At 40.0% G+C, this 13,588-nt stretch overlaps 1 protein-coding gene and 1 pseudogene across 1 annotated transcript in view; both read right to left on the bottom strand.

Annotated features, from left to right (window-relative positions):
- The window catches only part of LOC112071960 (regulator of G-protein signaling 1), a 33,520-nt gene extending 26,834 nt beyond the window's left edge, over positions 1 to 6,686 (bottom strand). Inside the window, exons 1-2 of the mRNA XM_024139370.2 lie at positions 6,173 to 6,686; positions 4,123 to 4,816 (exon numbers count right to left, since the gene is read on the bottom strand). Of these exons, the coding sequence (XP_023995138.1) occupies positions 4,123 to 4,647 (525 nt within the window). The 5' untranslated portion in view covers positions 4,648 to 4,816; positions 6,173 to 6,686. The remainder of the gene's footprint in view (positions 1 to 4,122; positions 4,817 to 6,172) is intronic.
- A 2,981-nt stretch (positions 6,687 to 9,667) lies between these two features.
- Positions 9,668 to 12,181, bottom strand: LOC112071961 (toll-like receptor 13; annotated as a pseudogene).
- Between the last annotated feature and the right edge of the window lie 1,407 nt (positions 12,182 to 13,588).

Here is a 13,588-nt window from a genome sequence, read left to right on the forward strand (position 1 = left end):
CTGACAGACACAGCAAACCTTCTTGCCACAGCTCGCATTGATGTGCCATCCTGGATGAGCTGCACTACCTGAGCACTTGTGTGGGTTGTAGACTCCGTCTCATGCTACCACTAGAGTGAAAGCACCGCCAGCATTCAAAAGTGACCAAAACATCAGCCCAGAAGCAGCATAGGAACTGAGAAGTGGTCTGTGGTCACCACCTGCAGAACCACTCCTTTATTGGGGGTGTCTTGCTAATTGCCTATAATTTCCACCTTTTGTCTATTCCATTTTCACAACAGCATGTGAAATTTATTGTCAATCAGTGTTGCTTCCTAAGTGGACAGTTTGATTTCACAGAAGTGTGATTGACTTGGAGTTACATTGTGTTGTTTAAGTGTTCCCCTTTATTTTTTTTGAGCAGTGTATATCATTTAAGGAAGTTCTGTTTGAGCAATATTTTTATGTCATCGTCGTCATAAGAAAACATCCAAAGTTGTTTCTGGGAAAGACGTAGTTGAGTTCAACGTGTGTGCCAACATACATGGGAAATAGGAGAAGGACTTGCCACTACCAGACTTGGTATTCATTGGTTTTGCCATTTAGCAGATGTTTTTAAACAAAGGATAAAATTATGGATTTTAATAGCGCTTAATGAGTTACACATAATTTCAATCAAATTTTGAATATATGACTAAAAACGTAAATGTGTGCGGTTGAGATAGTATAAAGCATTTCATATTCAGTCTTTTACTTTGACTTTTGATACTTAAGTTTAGTTTTGAAATTACATTTTACTTTTGATACTTAAGTATATTTAAAACCAAATACTTTTAGACTTTTACTCATGTAGTATTTTACTGGGTGACTTTCACTTTTACTTGAGTCATTTTATATTAAGGTATTTTACTCAAGTATGACAATTGGGCACTTTTTACACCACTGGGTGCAGGATACTACAGGGGGTGCAGGATACTACAGGGGGTGCAGGACACTACAGGGGGTGCAGGATACTACAGGGGGTGCATTTGTTTAGCTCCTCCTGTGCCCCGGGAGGGGTAGAGATTTCACCAGACTCCAATGAAATGGTCTAAAATGTGCAAACTCTGCTCACTCAGTGGTAAAGCTAGAACTAATCTAGAACTAGAACTAATGTAGAACTAGAACTAATGTAGAACTAGAGCTAATGTAGAACTAATCTAGAACTAATCTAGAACAAGAACTAATGTAGAACTAGAACTAATATAGAACTAGAAGTAATGTAGAACTAGAACTAATGTAGAACTAATGTAGATCTAGAACTAATGTAGAACTAATCTAGAACTAGAACTAATGTAGAACTAGAACTAATAATTGGAACTAAGAACACTAAGGCTCAGAACCACATCGTATGAACTCAGAATCTAATGTAGAACTAACTGCGCGTATAGAACCTACGAACTCAATTGCTACGACACGTAAGAGAACTAAACTTATGAAGAAACCTAATCTAGAAACGAATGCTAGAACTAGCACCAATGCGTAGAACTAATCCGTCAGAACTAAAAACTTAATGCTAGAACTCAATGTAGAACCTAATGTAGAACAGAACTAATCTACGCAACTAATTGTAGAACTACGAACCTAAATGTGAACCTAGACATCCTAATGTCAGAACTAATTAGAACCAATGATAGAACCGCAGAACCTAATGGGCCCTCACGAACTAACACCACAACACTAGACACTCAACTAAATGTCAGACACCAATCAGACACACTAATCGAACCAGAACCTAGACCTAATGTGAGAACTAATCTAGCCAACTAATCTCAGCAACAAGAACTCTAACTGTAGACAACATACGAACCTAAATGTGGGGAACCTAGATACTAATAGACTAGAACTAATGTAGAACTTCTGAACATATTGAGCAAGACTATGCAAACTAGAACCTAGTGGAACTAACTAATGTAGCTATGCTAGAACTAGAACTAATGTAGAACTAGAACTAATAGTAGAACTAGAACTAATGTAGAGAACTAATGTAGAACTAGAAACCTAATGTAGAACTACAACATAATGTGAAAAACTAGAACTAATGTAGAACTAATGTAGAACCAATGTAGAACTAGAACTAATGTAGAACGATAGAACTAGATTAGAACTAGAAACTAATGTAGAACTAATGTAGAACTAATGTAGAACTTATGCTAGAACTAGAACAATGTAGATAACTAGACAACATCAGAACTAATGCTAGAACCTAATGTAGAACTAGGCAACTCATATGTAGAACTTGACATATAGAACTCAAGCAGACTAATTAGAAAGCTAATTGTAGCAACTCTTAACTAATAATGAATCTAAGAACTAACACTCGCGAACTAGAACTTACATGTAGAAACTAACTGTCTAGCAACTAATGCTCAGAACCTAACCTACTTAATGTAGGAAACTGCCATTCTGAGAGAATGAACTAATATCCATAAGAGCAAATGCCTAGAACTAGCAACCTAACTGTAGAACGACACGTAGAACACACTACATCCTAGAGAACTCGTCGTAAGCCAAATCTAGACAAACCGACTCTAGGCAACTAGACACCTTCGCATAACTCAATAACTAAAAATACTACTAAAGATAGAACGTAATGATATAGCAACTAGAACTACAATGTAGACACCTAGACCAAAACTCAACTGTCTAGATCACTAGAAACTGGAAGCGTTGACGAACTAGAACTAATGTAGAGAGGCAATGTCAAGAACTAGGCCACCATAATGACTCTAGCAACTACTAACCACCCAATGTAGAAACTTAACTGTAGAACTCAAATGCTAGAACACTAACTGTATCGAACCTAATGTAGAACCTAAAACGACAGCTGCTAGATACGAGTATGTAAAAACTAATGCCTAGGAACGTAGTAAAACTAAGTGCGCTAGAACTATGAAACTAACTGTAACGAACTCAATCCGTAAGAACTAGAACTAACTGCTGACGACTACATCCTAGAACCCTTACGACACCTAACTGCTAGAACTGAATTAGAACTCAGAACTCAACCTGCTCAGAACTATTGCTGTAGAACTCAATGTTAGAAGTAATATAGCAACTAATGTAGATCTATACACCTAGTGTAGAACTCGAATCCTTAGCAACCCTCATCAACTGAGATGGCGGAACGAACTGTCATAACGGTAGAACTAATGTAGACAACTAGAACTAACCTCTAGAAACTAGCAACTTAAAATCCTAGACACCGAACTCATAAGAACTAGAACTAACTCCTAGAAACTCAACATCGTCCTAGGACACTAACTCGTAGAACACCTAACACTAATTGCGCTCACTTAGATCAACACAATTCATAGAACTAATGTTGTTATAGAACTAATCGTTAGAACTAGCACTAATGTAGAACTAGAACCAATGTAAGCAAACTAATGCTAGACCTAATGGGAACTAACAACTAATGTAGAACTAACAACTAATGGTAGACACAACTAGAACTAATGTAGACCACTCTGTAGAACGTATGTAAACCTCAAATGCTTGACCAGAACTTATGTAAAAACTAATGTAGAACCTAATGTAGAACTCTAGAAAACAATGTAGAACTAACTGTAGAACTAGAACTAATTAGAACTAATGTAGAACTAGAACTGTAATGTAGCAACTAATCTAGAACTAGATACTTATATCGTAGAACTTAATGTGAATAGAACTAGAACTAATGTAGTACTAATGTAGAACTAATGTAGAACTAATGTAGAACTAGATGTAGAACTAATCCTTAGAACTATAACAACTCTACGCTACTAATGTAGAACTAATGTAGAACTAATCTAGAACTAGAACTAATCTAGAACTAGAACTAATCTAGAACTAGAACTAATCTAGAACGAATATATAACTAATGTAGAACGAATATATAACTAATGTAGAACTAATGTAGAACAAATGTAGAATTAATGTAGAACTAATCTAGAACTAATGTAGAACTAGAACTAATCTAGAACTAAGCTAGAACTAAAGTAGTCAAAAGCCATCACACACACAAGCTATTCATTCCCATACAGTAGCCTAACACATCCAATACCAAACACACTGTCAGAGACCACTCCTCTAGTGACCCTGACCTCCCACATCACTCTTTACCTGCCCAAACAGGCTCTTCAGATGTAGCTTGGCTGCGGACAGCTTGGCTCTGGCGTGGGACCGTTGTTGTGACTTGAAGGAGAAGGGGCTGGAGCCAGAGGTTGAGTACGAGGGAGAGGGCGGAGGCCGGCCGTGCCTGCCCACGCTCTCTGTGCTGCTACCCAAAGTCGCCGGCGCCAACTGGCCGTCACTGTACGCCCTGCATCCTTCACTGAGGTTCACCACTCTCAGATGACCCTTACCCTCTGGCTTCCCCAGGTCTGTGACGTTCTCCACGCTGACGCTGTGCTCCTTGCCCAGCTCCCCCCTCCCCGGTGTCCTCCCAGGGCTGGCCTCAGGCTCCAGGATGAGGGGAGTGGGGGGGAGAGAGGTGGTTCGCCCGTCCAGTTCGTCCTCCCCCAGGTGGGGGGTGTAGGTGCCTGACTCCCCGTCCCGGCTGTGGTAGTTCTGGTTCTTCAGCTCCACCTTCTTCCACGGCAGGAAGTCCATATTCAGTAGGGACCCCTCTGAGCTGAACCGACGCATGATGGCAGCGCCGCCGGATTGGAGGGAGACTCAAGGAAGGATGGATGGCCGGATGGAAGGAGGGATATAGGTGCAGGTAGAGAACCAGAGAAAGGAAGCCAAGCGGGTATGGGAAATGGAAGACGAAAGAGAGAGAGAGTCTGGAGGAAAGACTGCAGCAAAGAACAGTCTGTAAAAGGAAACAGAGAGACGGGGAGGGGAAAGGAGAGAGAGAGGAAGATCAAAAATTGGACAATCACAGAAAATGTAGAAATTCATCAGGGGCACAGTGTACTGTTTCATATCATTGGTACACTTCTACAGAGTTAAGGCTGCAAGCTGCTGAGTCAAAACCAGCCACTCTTGACATGCTCACAAGTCTGTACAGCTACAGGTAGAAACACAGGGGCCGAATCCCAAAAACAACCCTATTCCCTAAAATAGTGTTCTACTTTTGAGTAGTGTTCTAAAATAGTGTTCTACTTTTGAGTAGTGTTCTAAAATAGTGTTCTACTTTTGAGTAGTGTTCTAAAAGTGTTCTACTTTTGAGTAGTGTTCTAAAATAGTGTTCTACTTTTGAGTAGTGTTCTAAAATAGTGTTCTACTTTTGAGTAGTGTTCTAAAATAGTGTTCTACTTTTGAACAGAGATTATGAGTATGTATGATCACAAGTGCCATGTCCATTGCTGCCGAGTCCACGCCACATTTAATGTGAGCTCAAGAGAAAGCTGTGCTCCCCCCCCCCCCCTGGTGATATTCACGTGACATATTGAAAGCACCTATTAGTTTTCAACTGAAATGAAAAGACCTTAACATAAATGTGTTGGCCCCTTGGCTGCAATAATTAGATACACTGTAGCCACGCCAGTCTACTGAGGCYTGTTCAGATTTGTACTGATTTGAGTGAATCGTCTCCCTGCAACTTGACCCACATCTAAATGACATACAGTATTGTGACAAAAGATCACATGTGAGTGAGACTGATTTAAAAATTTTAACAGCAATATGTATTCTCCATGTTATGTTTTCAACATTGTGTATTTCAAGTTATAACTCTCAAATCAAACTGTATTGGGTCACATATATACGTGTTTAGCAGATGTTATTGCGGTAACATCTGCTAAACATTCAGTGTTTATCTTGGGTATAAATAACATCTTAAACTTGGGCTGCCTATAAGGCATTACATGAGTGTCAGGTAGCCTAGCGGTTGGAGCATTGGGCCAGTAACCAAAAAGTCGCTAGTTCGAATACCCGAGCCAACAAGTGTTGTGGGGGAGAGGGAATCTGTCGATATGCCCTGGAGCAAGGCATCTACCATAATTTGCTCCTGAGGTACTGTACTATGGCTGACTCTGTAAAACTACATTTCACTGCACCTATACAGTGTATGTGACATTACAACATCTTGTTGAGACGGCTGCTGACTATATTAAAACAGAAGTCGTATCTCTATCTCAATCCCACCGGAGGGGGGGTTTATTAACTCCATGTAAACACTATAGTGTAAACAAAAAAAAGAACCGGTGGGGGTAAAATGTATTACCTCGATGTCCTGCGGTTACTCTGCCACCTGTGCTTTTATGACTTCGGCTCCAAAGAGTTCTCTGTCCCGGGAAGTAAGTCCTCTGTTTGAACCATATGTTAAGTCTCAATTCGATTAGGTTTGGTTTAGCTGAGCGTCTCACTTGTGATTTCGGAGCGTTGCCAGGGGTGTATTCACTAGAAACCAAACGGGGAAGGACCTTCCTAAATGTGCCTATTGAGAAACTCTCGTTTCCCGTTTGGAGTAAACGATTTCCGTTCCAAAACGTTTTGGACTAATGATTACACCCCTGGCAAGAAGCGGAGTCGCGGACGCCCACTCTATCTCCCCACAAAGTGCTCTCAATCGTCAACAGTGTCCTGACGCTGCATGTGTTACCGAATAGCTGCAAATAAATAACAAGCGGACCGACACACGAACGAAATGTCTTGCACCGAGAAAGTTTCTCTATCTCAAACTTCACGCAGAGCTGTTTTGTAATTATTTCACACGTGAATGACCCAGAAACGCCTCTTGTCTGTGTCGCCACCCACAACTCCGTCTCAGTTTGCCGTTGTCACTTGGAGCACAATTCGCATAATTGTAGGTGTGACCAGGAAAAACGCAATAACCCACGTTGGAAGAACTCACTGGGGTGGGCTTGCTGGAATCATTAGCTATGTTTCCGGTTAACTTGGACAGTGATTTTTTTTGTTGTTGTCGACATTTAGAAAGTTTGCWTAGAAAATAGATGCAACCATAGCCTGCTAGGGTGCATTTCCATTTATAGCTTTTTGGAGAAATTCACATAGAAATGTGTGTTACAGATCTGTCATTCTCATTTAAATCAAATCTAAGAAGTGGTACATCTGCTCTATGTGTGCTGCAGATGACCAATCTATTGCTGCAATGCCTGTAATGCTTTCGAAGACATTCCTGATTGAGTAATGCAATTATCCAGTAGACATACTCAGGCATACACCACTAGAGAGCATGATAACTACACAGATATCATGTTCATCCCACTACATGCTAATTCTCTGCTTCAATCAGTATTCCGCTATCCCTGAGTTCCCTGACCCTAAACCAACACACCAACCATAACATAGAGAGAGAGAGAGAGAGAGAGAGAGAGAGAGAGAGAGAGAGAGACGGGTGGTGGACTAGACTACTCTAACCCTGAAACTCCACTCTATGATCACTCCATAAGCAAAACAGCACATCTCTGATAGTGTCCATTCAACAGCACATCTCTGATAGTGTCCATTCAACAGCACATCTGATAGTGTCCATTCAACAGCACATCTCTGATAGTGTCCATTCAACAGCACATCTGATCGTGTCCATTCAACAGCACATCTGATAGTGTCCATTCAATAGCACATCTCTGATAGTGTCCATTCAACAGCACATCTGATAGTGTCCATTCAACAGTTCAGTGAGCTCAACGCTGATGCTCCTTATCCAGCTACCACCTTAGACGAATTAATATTTCACATAATATAATTCAATGTAATATAAGTACTTAAACAATCCTCGAGAGAGAAAAAATGAGTTGCATAATCATTGTGTTGTGTGCATATCTGAGGTTCTGTGGCAGGTGGATGAGCAGAGGAGCCACAGGAGGTAGCTACACTCCCTGAGAGTCTTTCAACATCGACCACAGGCAACACCACACAGACAGTGTTCATAAATGTTTCCAAGTCTACAGTCACTGTACTTGTGGTTACGTTTCCATAGCAGACAGGCTTTTGAAGTTACAGAGTGTTGTGAACTTGACATTTATAGAGATGGCATTCCCTCTAGTGGTAGACTTGCCACTCTACACACTGAAATTGTGATGTCAGATGGCACTTTGTCATATGGAGGAGGTCTGTCCTGGAGATTTGCATCGTTATGCTTGCCTTGTTGTAATCATAGAGGCTGAACGGATAGTGTGTAGTTAAAATTACATCAAGATCATCATGTGGATTTAACCTAGCAAACTAGCTAGATATTGTTGATTTACTGCTGCTCTTTAATTATTTGTTACTTTATTTCTTATTTTTTGGGGGGGTATTTTTCTTAAAACTGCATTGTTGGCTAAGAGCTTGTAAGGTAGCATTTCACTGTAAGGTCTACCTACACCTGTTGTATTCGGTGCATGTGACAAATACAATTTGATTTGATAGCTTAGTTACCTATCTTCATCTGAGTGTTTTGCGTTGTTAGCTTGTCAGCTAGCTAGCGTTTGTTATCTTCATTAGCTTGTCAGCTCGGTAGCATTAGTTATCTTCATTAGCTTGTCAGCTAGCTAGCATTATTTATCTTCATTAGCTTGTCAGCTAGCTAGCATTAGTTATCTTAATTAGCTTGTCAGCTAGCTAGCATTCATTATTGTTCATTAGGTTGTCAGCTAGCTAGCATTCATTATTGTTCATTAGGTTGTCAGCTAGCTAGTATTAGCTAACAAGCGGCTTGCTAGTGTTGATAAAACATTTACTGGAGACAGGAGATCAAGTTGAGACATAGGACGAGGTGGATATTGTATAATAAGGCAGTTTATTCACAGGTAAAGATATCTTAGAAATCGTGCAGCACGGCCCCGTTCTGTCTGACTCGTATGGAATTGTCGGAAAAGAGAGCCCTAAACATATTGTGCTGATTATATATGCAATAAATGAAGTAGGTTGATCTTGTAGTCTGGCCTTCTGATTGGTCGATCTGGGTCGTGGGTAGTCCTGTTCGGGCCTGATGTCGACGTTCCATTGGCTCTTAACATAGTTCTTTGTCTTAGAGTCTCAACCTCGAGCAGAATGCATGTGCGTTCTGTTTTAGCAGGGGCCTGTTCATGGGGGAGGGGAGTGTGTGTGGGTCTGTGGTTATTATCATTAAGGGTACGAAGTGTGGGGGTATAGAGGGGGATGGGTGCATGTTGTGTCAAGTATAGCTTGTGTTGAGAAGTTGTTAAAACAAGTTGCCAGTATCTATTACAATTTCTTACACTAGTTCAAATGAAGCATAACTGACACATTTTTACAAACTTTTATTCATCATGAACATTAGAACATTACAAGTCAAAGGGGATTTCCCTCCACAAATTAACAACCGAAAATAAGGTAGGACACTCTGTTGTAATAATTATACATGAATTAAAAAAAACACCAATGATATTAGGCAAAGCTAAGTAAATAAAAAAAATTTTTCCAGTGGCCTACTCACATTTAGTTCAATATTCACTTAGATGGGTAGGTATGTAACTTAATTCAAGTATATTAGCTGACTTTCTAATTATAGAGAATTATCATTTAATTACCACAGTGAATTATTGTAATGTTTGTTTATGTGTCAATTAATCCCATAAGGGATGTGTTGCCAATTGTCAATTTGACACAAAAATAAAATGTTATTAATTTAATTAATTAATACATTTTTAATTCAGAATTCATATAAAATGGATGGACATTTGTCTATAACGTTGTCATGTTAATATCATAACTTTTCTGATAAAGTTCAGAATATCTAGGTTACAGGTTATTACATGAGGATGGAGTCCCTGGTCTCCAGAGCCACCTGGAGTTTCTGCCAGAAGACCCTGGTGTGTTCCCCAGCTCTGAGCCAGCTCAGGTAGGTCGGTTTCTTCAGCAACCTCCTCATGCGGTGGTAGGAAGAGAGCTGCTGGTCTGGGATCTCTTCCAGGAACATCAGGATCACGACTCCGGGATGCTGGCCTTCTAGGCAGAGTTGCAAAGAAAAAGCGATATCTCAGACTGGCCAATAAAAATAAAAGATTAAGATGGGCAAAAGAACACACTGGACAGAGATATGGCTTTTTCTTTGCAACTCTGCCTAGAAGGCCAGCATCCCGGAGTCGCCTCTTCACTGTTGACGTTGAAACTGGTGTTTTGCGGGTACTATTTAATGAAGCTGCCAGTTGAGGACTTGTGAGGTGTCTGTTTCTCAAACTAGACACTCTAATGTACTTGTCCTCTTGCTCAGTTGTGCACCGGGGCCTCCCACTCCTCTTTCTATTCTGGTTAGAGCCAGTTTGCGCTGTTCTGTGAAGGGAGTAGTACACAGCGTTGTACGAGATCTTCAGTTTCTTGGCAATTTCTCACATGGAATAGCCTTAATTTCTCAGAACAATAATAGACTGACGAGTTTCAGAAGAAAGTACTTTGTTTCTGTCCATTTTGAGCCTGTAATCGAACCCACAAGTGCTGATGCTCCAGATACTCAACTAGTCTAAAGAAGGCCAGTTTTATTGCTTCTTTAATCAGCACAGCAGTATTCAGCTGTGCTAACATAATTGCAAAAGGGTTTTCCAATGATCAATTAGTCTTTTAAAATGATAAACTTGGATTAGCTAACACAACGTGTTATTGAAACACAGGAGTGATGGTTGCTGATATGGGCCTCTGTACGCCTATGTAGATATTCCATTAAAAATCAGCTGTTTCCAGCTACAATAGTCATTTGCAACATTAACAATGTCTACACAGTATTTCTGATCAATTTCATGTTATGTTAATGGACAAAAAATTAGCTTTTCTTTCAAAAACAAGGACATTTCTAAGTGACCCCAAACTTTTGAACGGTAGTGTATGTGTGAAGGGATTTTATTTGCAGCCAGAGTGAGGGTTGTAAGGTTGACCAATCCCTCAATTTCCCCATTTTCCATACTGGTCATTTGATTGTCTATAAAAGCCAAACTGTTGAGTGATTGTAAACTTTTAAAGTCTTCTTTTATTGATTAGGTTAAGCTTATTTCCATTCAACTGCAGGGTCTCTATTGAAAGCATCATTCAAGGTTTTTTCATTCATTTTTTTCCTACTGTATTATTGACTGTATGTTTGTTTATTCCATGTATAACTCTGTGTTGTTGTATGTGTCGAACTGCTTTTTAAAAATCTTGGCCAGGTCGCAGTTGTAAATGAGAACTTGTTCTCAACTAGCCTACCTGGTTAAATAAAGGTGAAAAAAAGGGTCCTTCCTTCAAATCCTGGAGGACACATCTTATTGTGGTAAAGGACGAGTTGTATGAATCCTGTTCGATTGGCAAAATCTGAGCAATCCAGAGTATTGAGGTTATTGAAACTGAGATCCAAGAAATTTTGAGTTGGGAGATTCCTTATGGCATTTGTTCCAGATTAAAGCTTGTTGTGGCTTAGTCTTAGATTTATCAGCTGCTTAATGGATCTGAATGATGAGTCAGACAGATCAGACATATTAATGTCTGATAAATCAAGCTTTTTTGGGGCGCCGACTGCAGCGACTACAGCAATTCCTCAGATAAAAAACTGATGTTATTTTTTTCAGTCAAAGTACACTCAGAGTAGATATGTGACAGGCAATATTGCCCTCTTTTATAGCAAAGGATGTCTTTCTCCCTAAATTAGAAAAASTGTCCGAGATGTTAACGAAGACTTGGCTTTGGAGTACCATACTCATATCCTCTAAAGATATCTGGACGCCACTCGGGTCTAGCAAGTATATGTCACCCAGAAAAGACCTGCCTGCTAACATCCCATTCCATGCTTCCATTTTGTCCACAATAGAAGAGGTTTAAATTCTGAAGGTTAGGAAGAACATCTGCTGTGATGCCTGGAACCTTTCCAATGGATTCTGGGATACGTCCAGCAGCCTCAGCCCTACGGACATGTTTGATATTTTCCTTGATTCAAACGAGGTAAAGTTGTTCTTACCAATATACAACTCCTTCCAATTTGGTAAAACGTACGAGGGGCTGAACAGCCTTTAGATCAAGTATTTTGTTGTTGGTTTAAGTTCACTACGTGTAGATCCAGAGAGGGGCTGAAATGAGAGGTGATGAAATGATGACACAATAGTTGTGATTAGGTTGTTATACAGGTGTAGTGCTGAGAGGTTGTCCCTGAAACATGTATACTGAGATGGTGGTGAGTTGGTTATAACCCAGGTCTGGCCACTTGCAGGGCCACAAGGTGTAGACAAGCTCTGTCTTCAACATGAGAAATCACATTAGACCAGTGGTTCCCAAACTTGTTATAGTCCCGTACCCCTTCAAACATTCAACCTCCAGCTGTACCCCCTCTAGCACCAGGGTCAGCGCACTCTCAAATGTTGTTTATTCCAATCTCTTGTCAAGCCTTTGTCTCACACACACATTATACGATACATTTATTAAACATAAAAAATTAGTGTGATTTTGTCACAACCCGGCTCGTGGGAAGTGACAAAGAGCTCTTATAGAACCAGGGCCAAAAATAATAATATAATAATAATCAATCATTTAGCTCTTTATTTAACCATCTTACTATAATAAACATTATTTGTTCATTGGAGAGCCTGTATTTAGTGTTCATGCTAGTGAGGGCCGAGAATCCACTCTCACATAGGTACGTGGTTGCAAAATGCATCAGGTGTCTTTAACAGCGCGATTTGCCAAGGCCTTGCCAGAAATCTGGCAGTGGTTTCTGGTTAAATAAAATTTCACAGAACTGCTTGTTGCATTTCGATGAGGCTCTCTGTTCAGATATCGGTAAGTGGACTGGAGGCAGGGCATGAAAGGATAATGATCAGTTGTTTGTGTCGTCCGTTTCGGGAAAGTACCTGCGTAATTACGCACCCAGCTCACTCAGTGCTTTGCTATATCACATTTGACATGTCCGTAAGCTTGAGTAATTTGCACACAAAAGAATCATGTTAATTATTTGACTAGGCTACTTGTATTTGACATTGTGTTGTCCTTCGCTGAAGACTAGATGGTAAATTGTTGATTTTTGGCAGTGAAACGAGGCTACTCAGGCGAGAAAAAAACCTCACCCAAATGTTTAGCTCCTTGGAAAATTAAAGATTACTGTTTGAAAATGTGGAAGGAAAAAAAATAAATTATATTATTATATATATATATACAAATGTGAATCACATTTTTATTTGCGTACCCCGACAGCATTGCGCACCTGCCCTTAGGCTATAATTATAATTTGTTGTCGACAGAGTTACGGTATAAGGGCTATTTTGTACATGAGCAAAACATGCAAACTAAAATAGCTTGCCGATCTTGTATTGTGTTGTTGATGTCAACTTAATGGTGCGAACTGTAAGAAGGTAAATTCAGTCACTAAGATTACTTGAAACGTTTATACCATATTATGATAATACGTTTACTAATGTGATTGCAATATGGAGTAGAGAACATAGGAAAATTAGAACCATGTTTCGCAGAAGCTTGTGTGATCCCAGCAGGTTTCACAAATTGTGTTCCATTCCAGCCCAGCACACCTGATTCAACTACTCGACGGTTTGCGAATTAATTTAGTGGAATCATGTGTGCTTGAACTTGAATTGACCAAATACTGAATGAAACGAGAGAAGAGATAGGAAAAGAAAAACATCTTCTGGGTAATACACTAGCTCAGGCAGGAGAACATCTTCAGGGTAAATACACTAGCTCAGAGAAACATCTTCGGGTAAAA

The sequence above is a fragment of the Salvelinus sp. IW2-2015 genome, unplaced genomic scaffold, assembly GCF_002910315.2.
Source record: "Salvelinus sp. IW2-2015 unplaced genomic scaffold, ASM291031v2 Un_scaffold1785, whole genome shotgun sequence".
NCBI classification, from domain to species: domain Eukaryota; kingdom Metazoa; phylum Chordata; class Actinopteri; order Salmoniformes; family Salmonidae; genus Salvelinus; species Salvelinus sp. IW2-2015.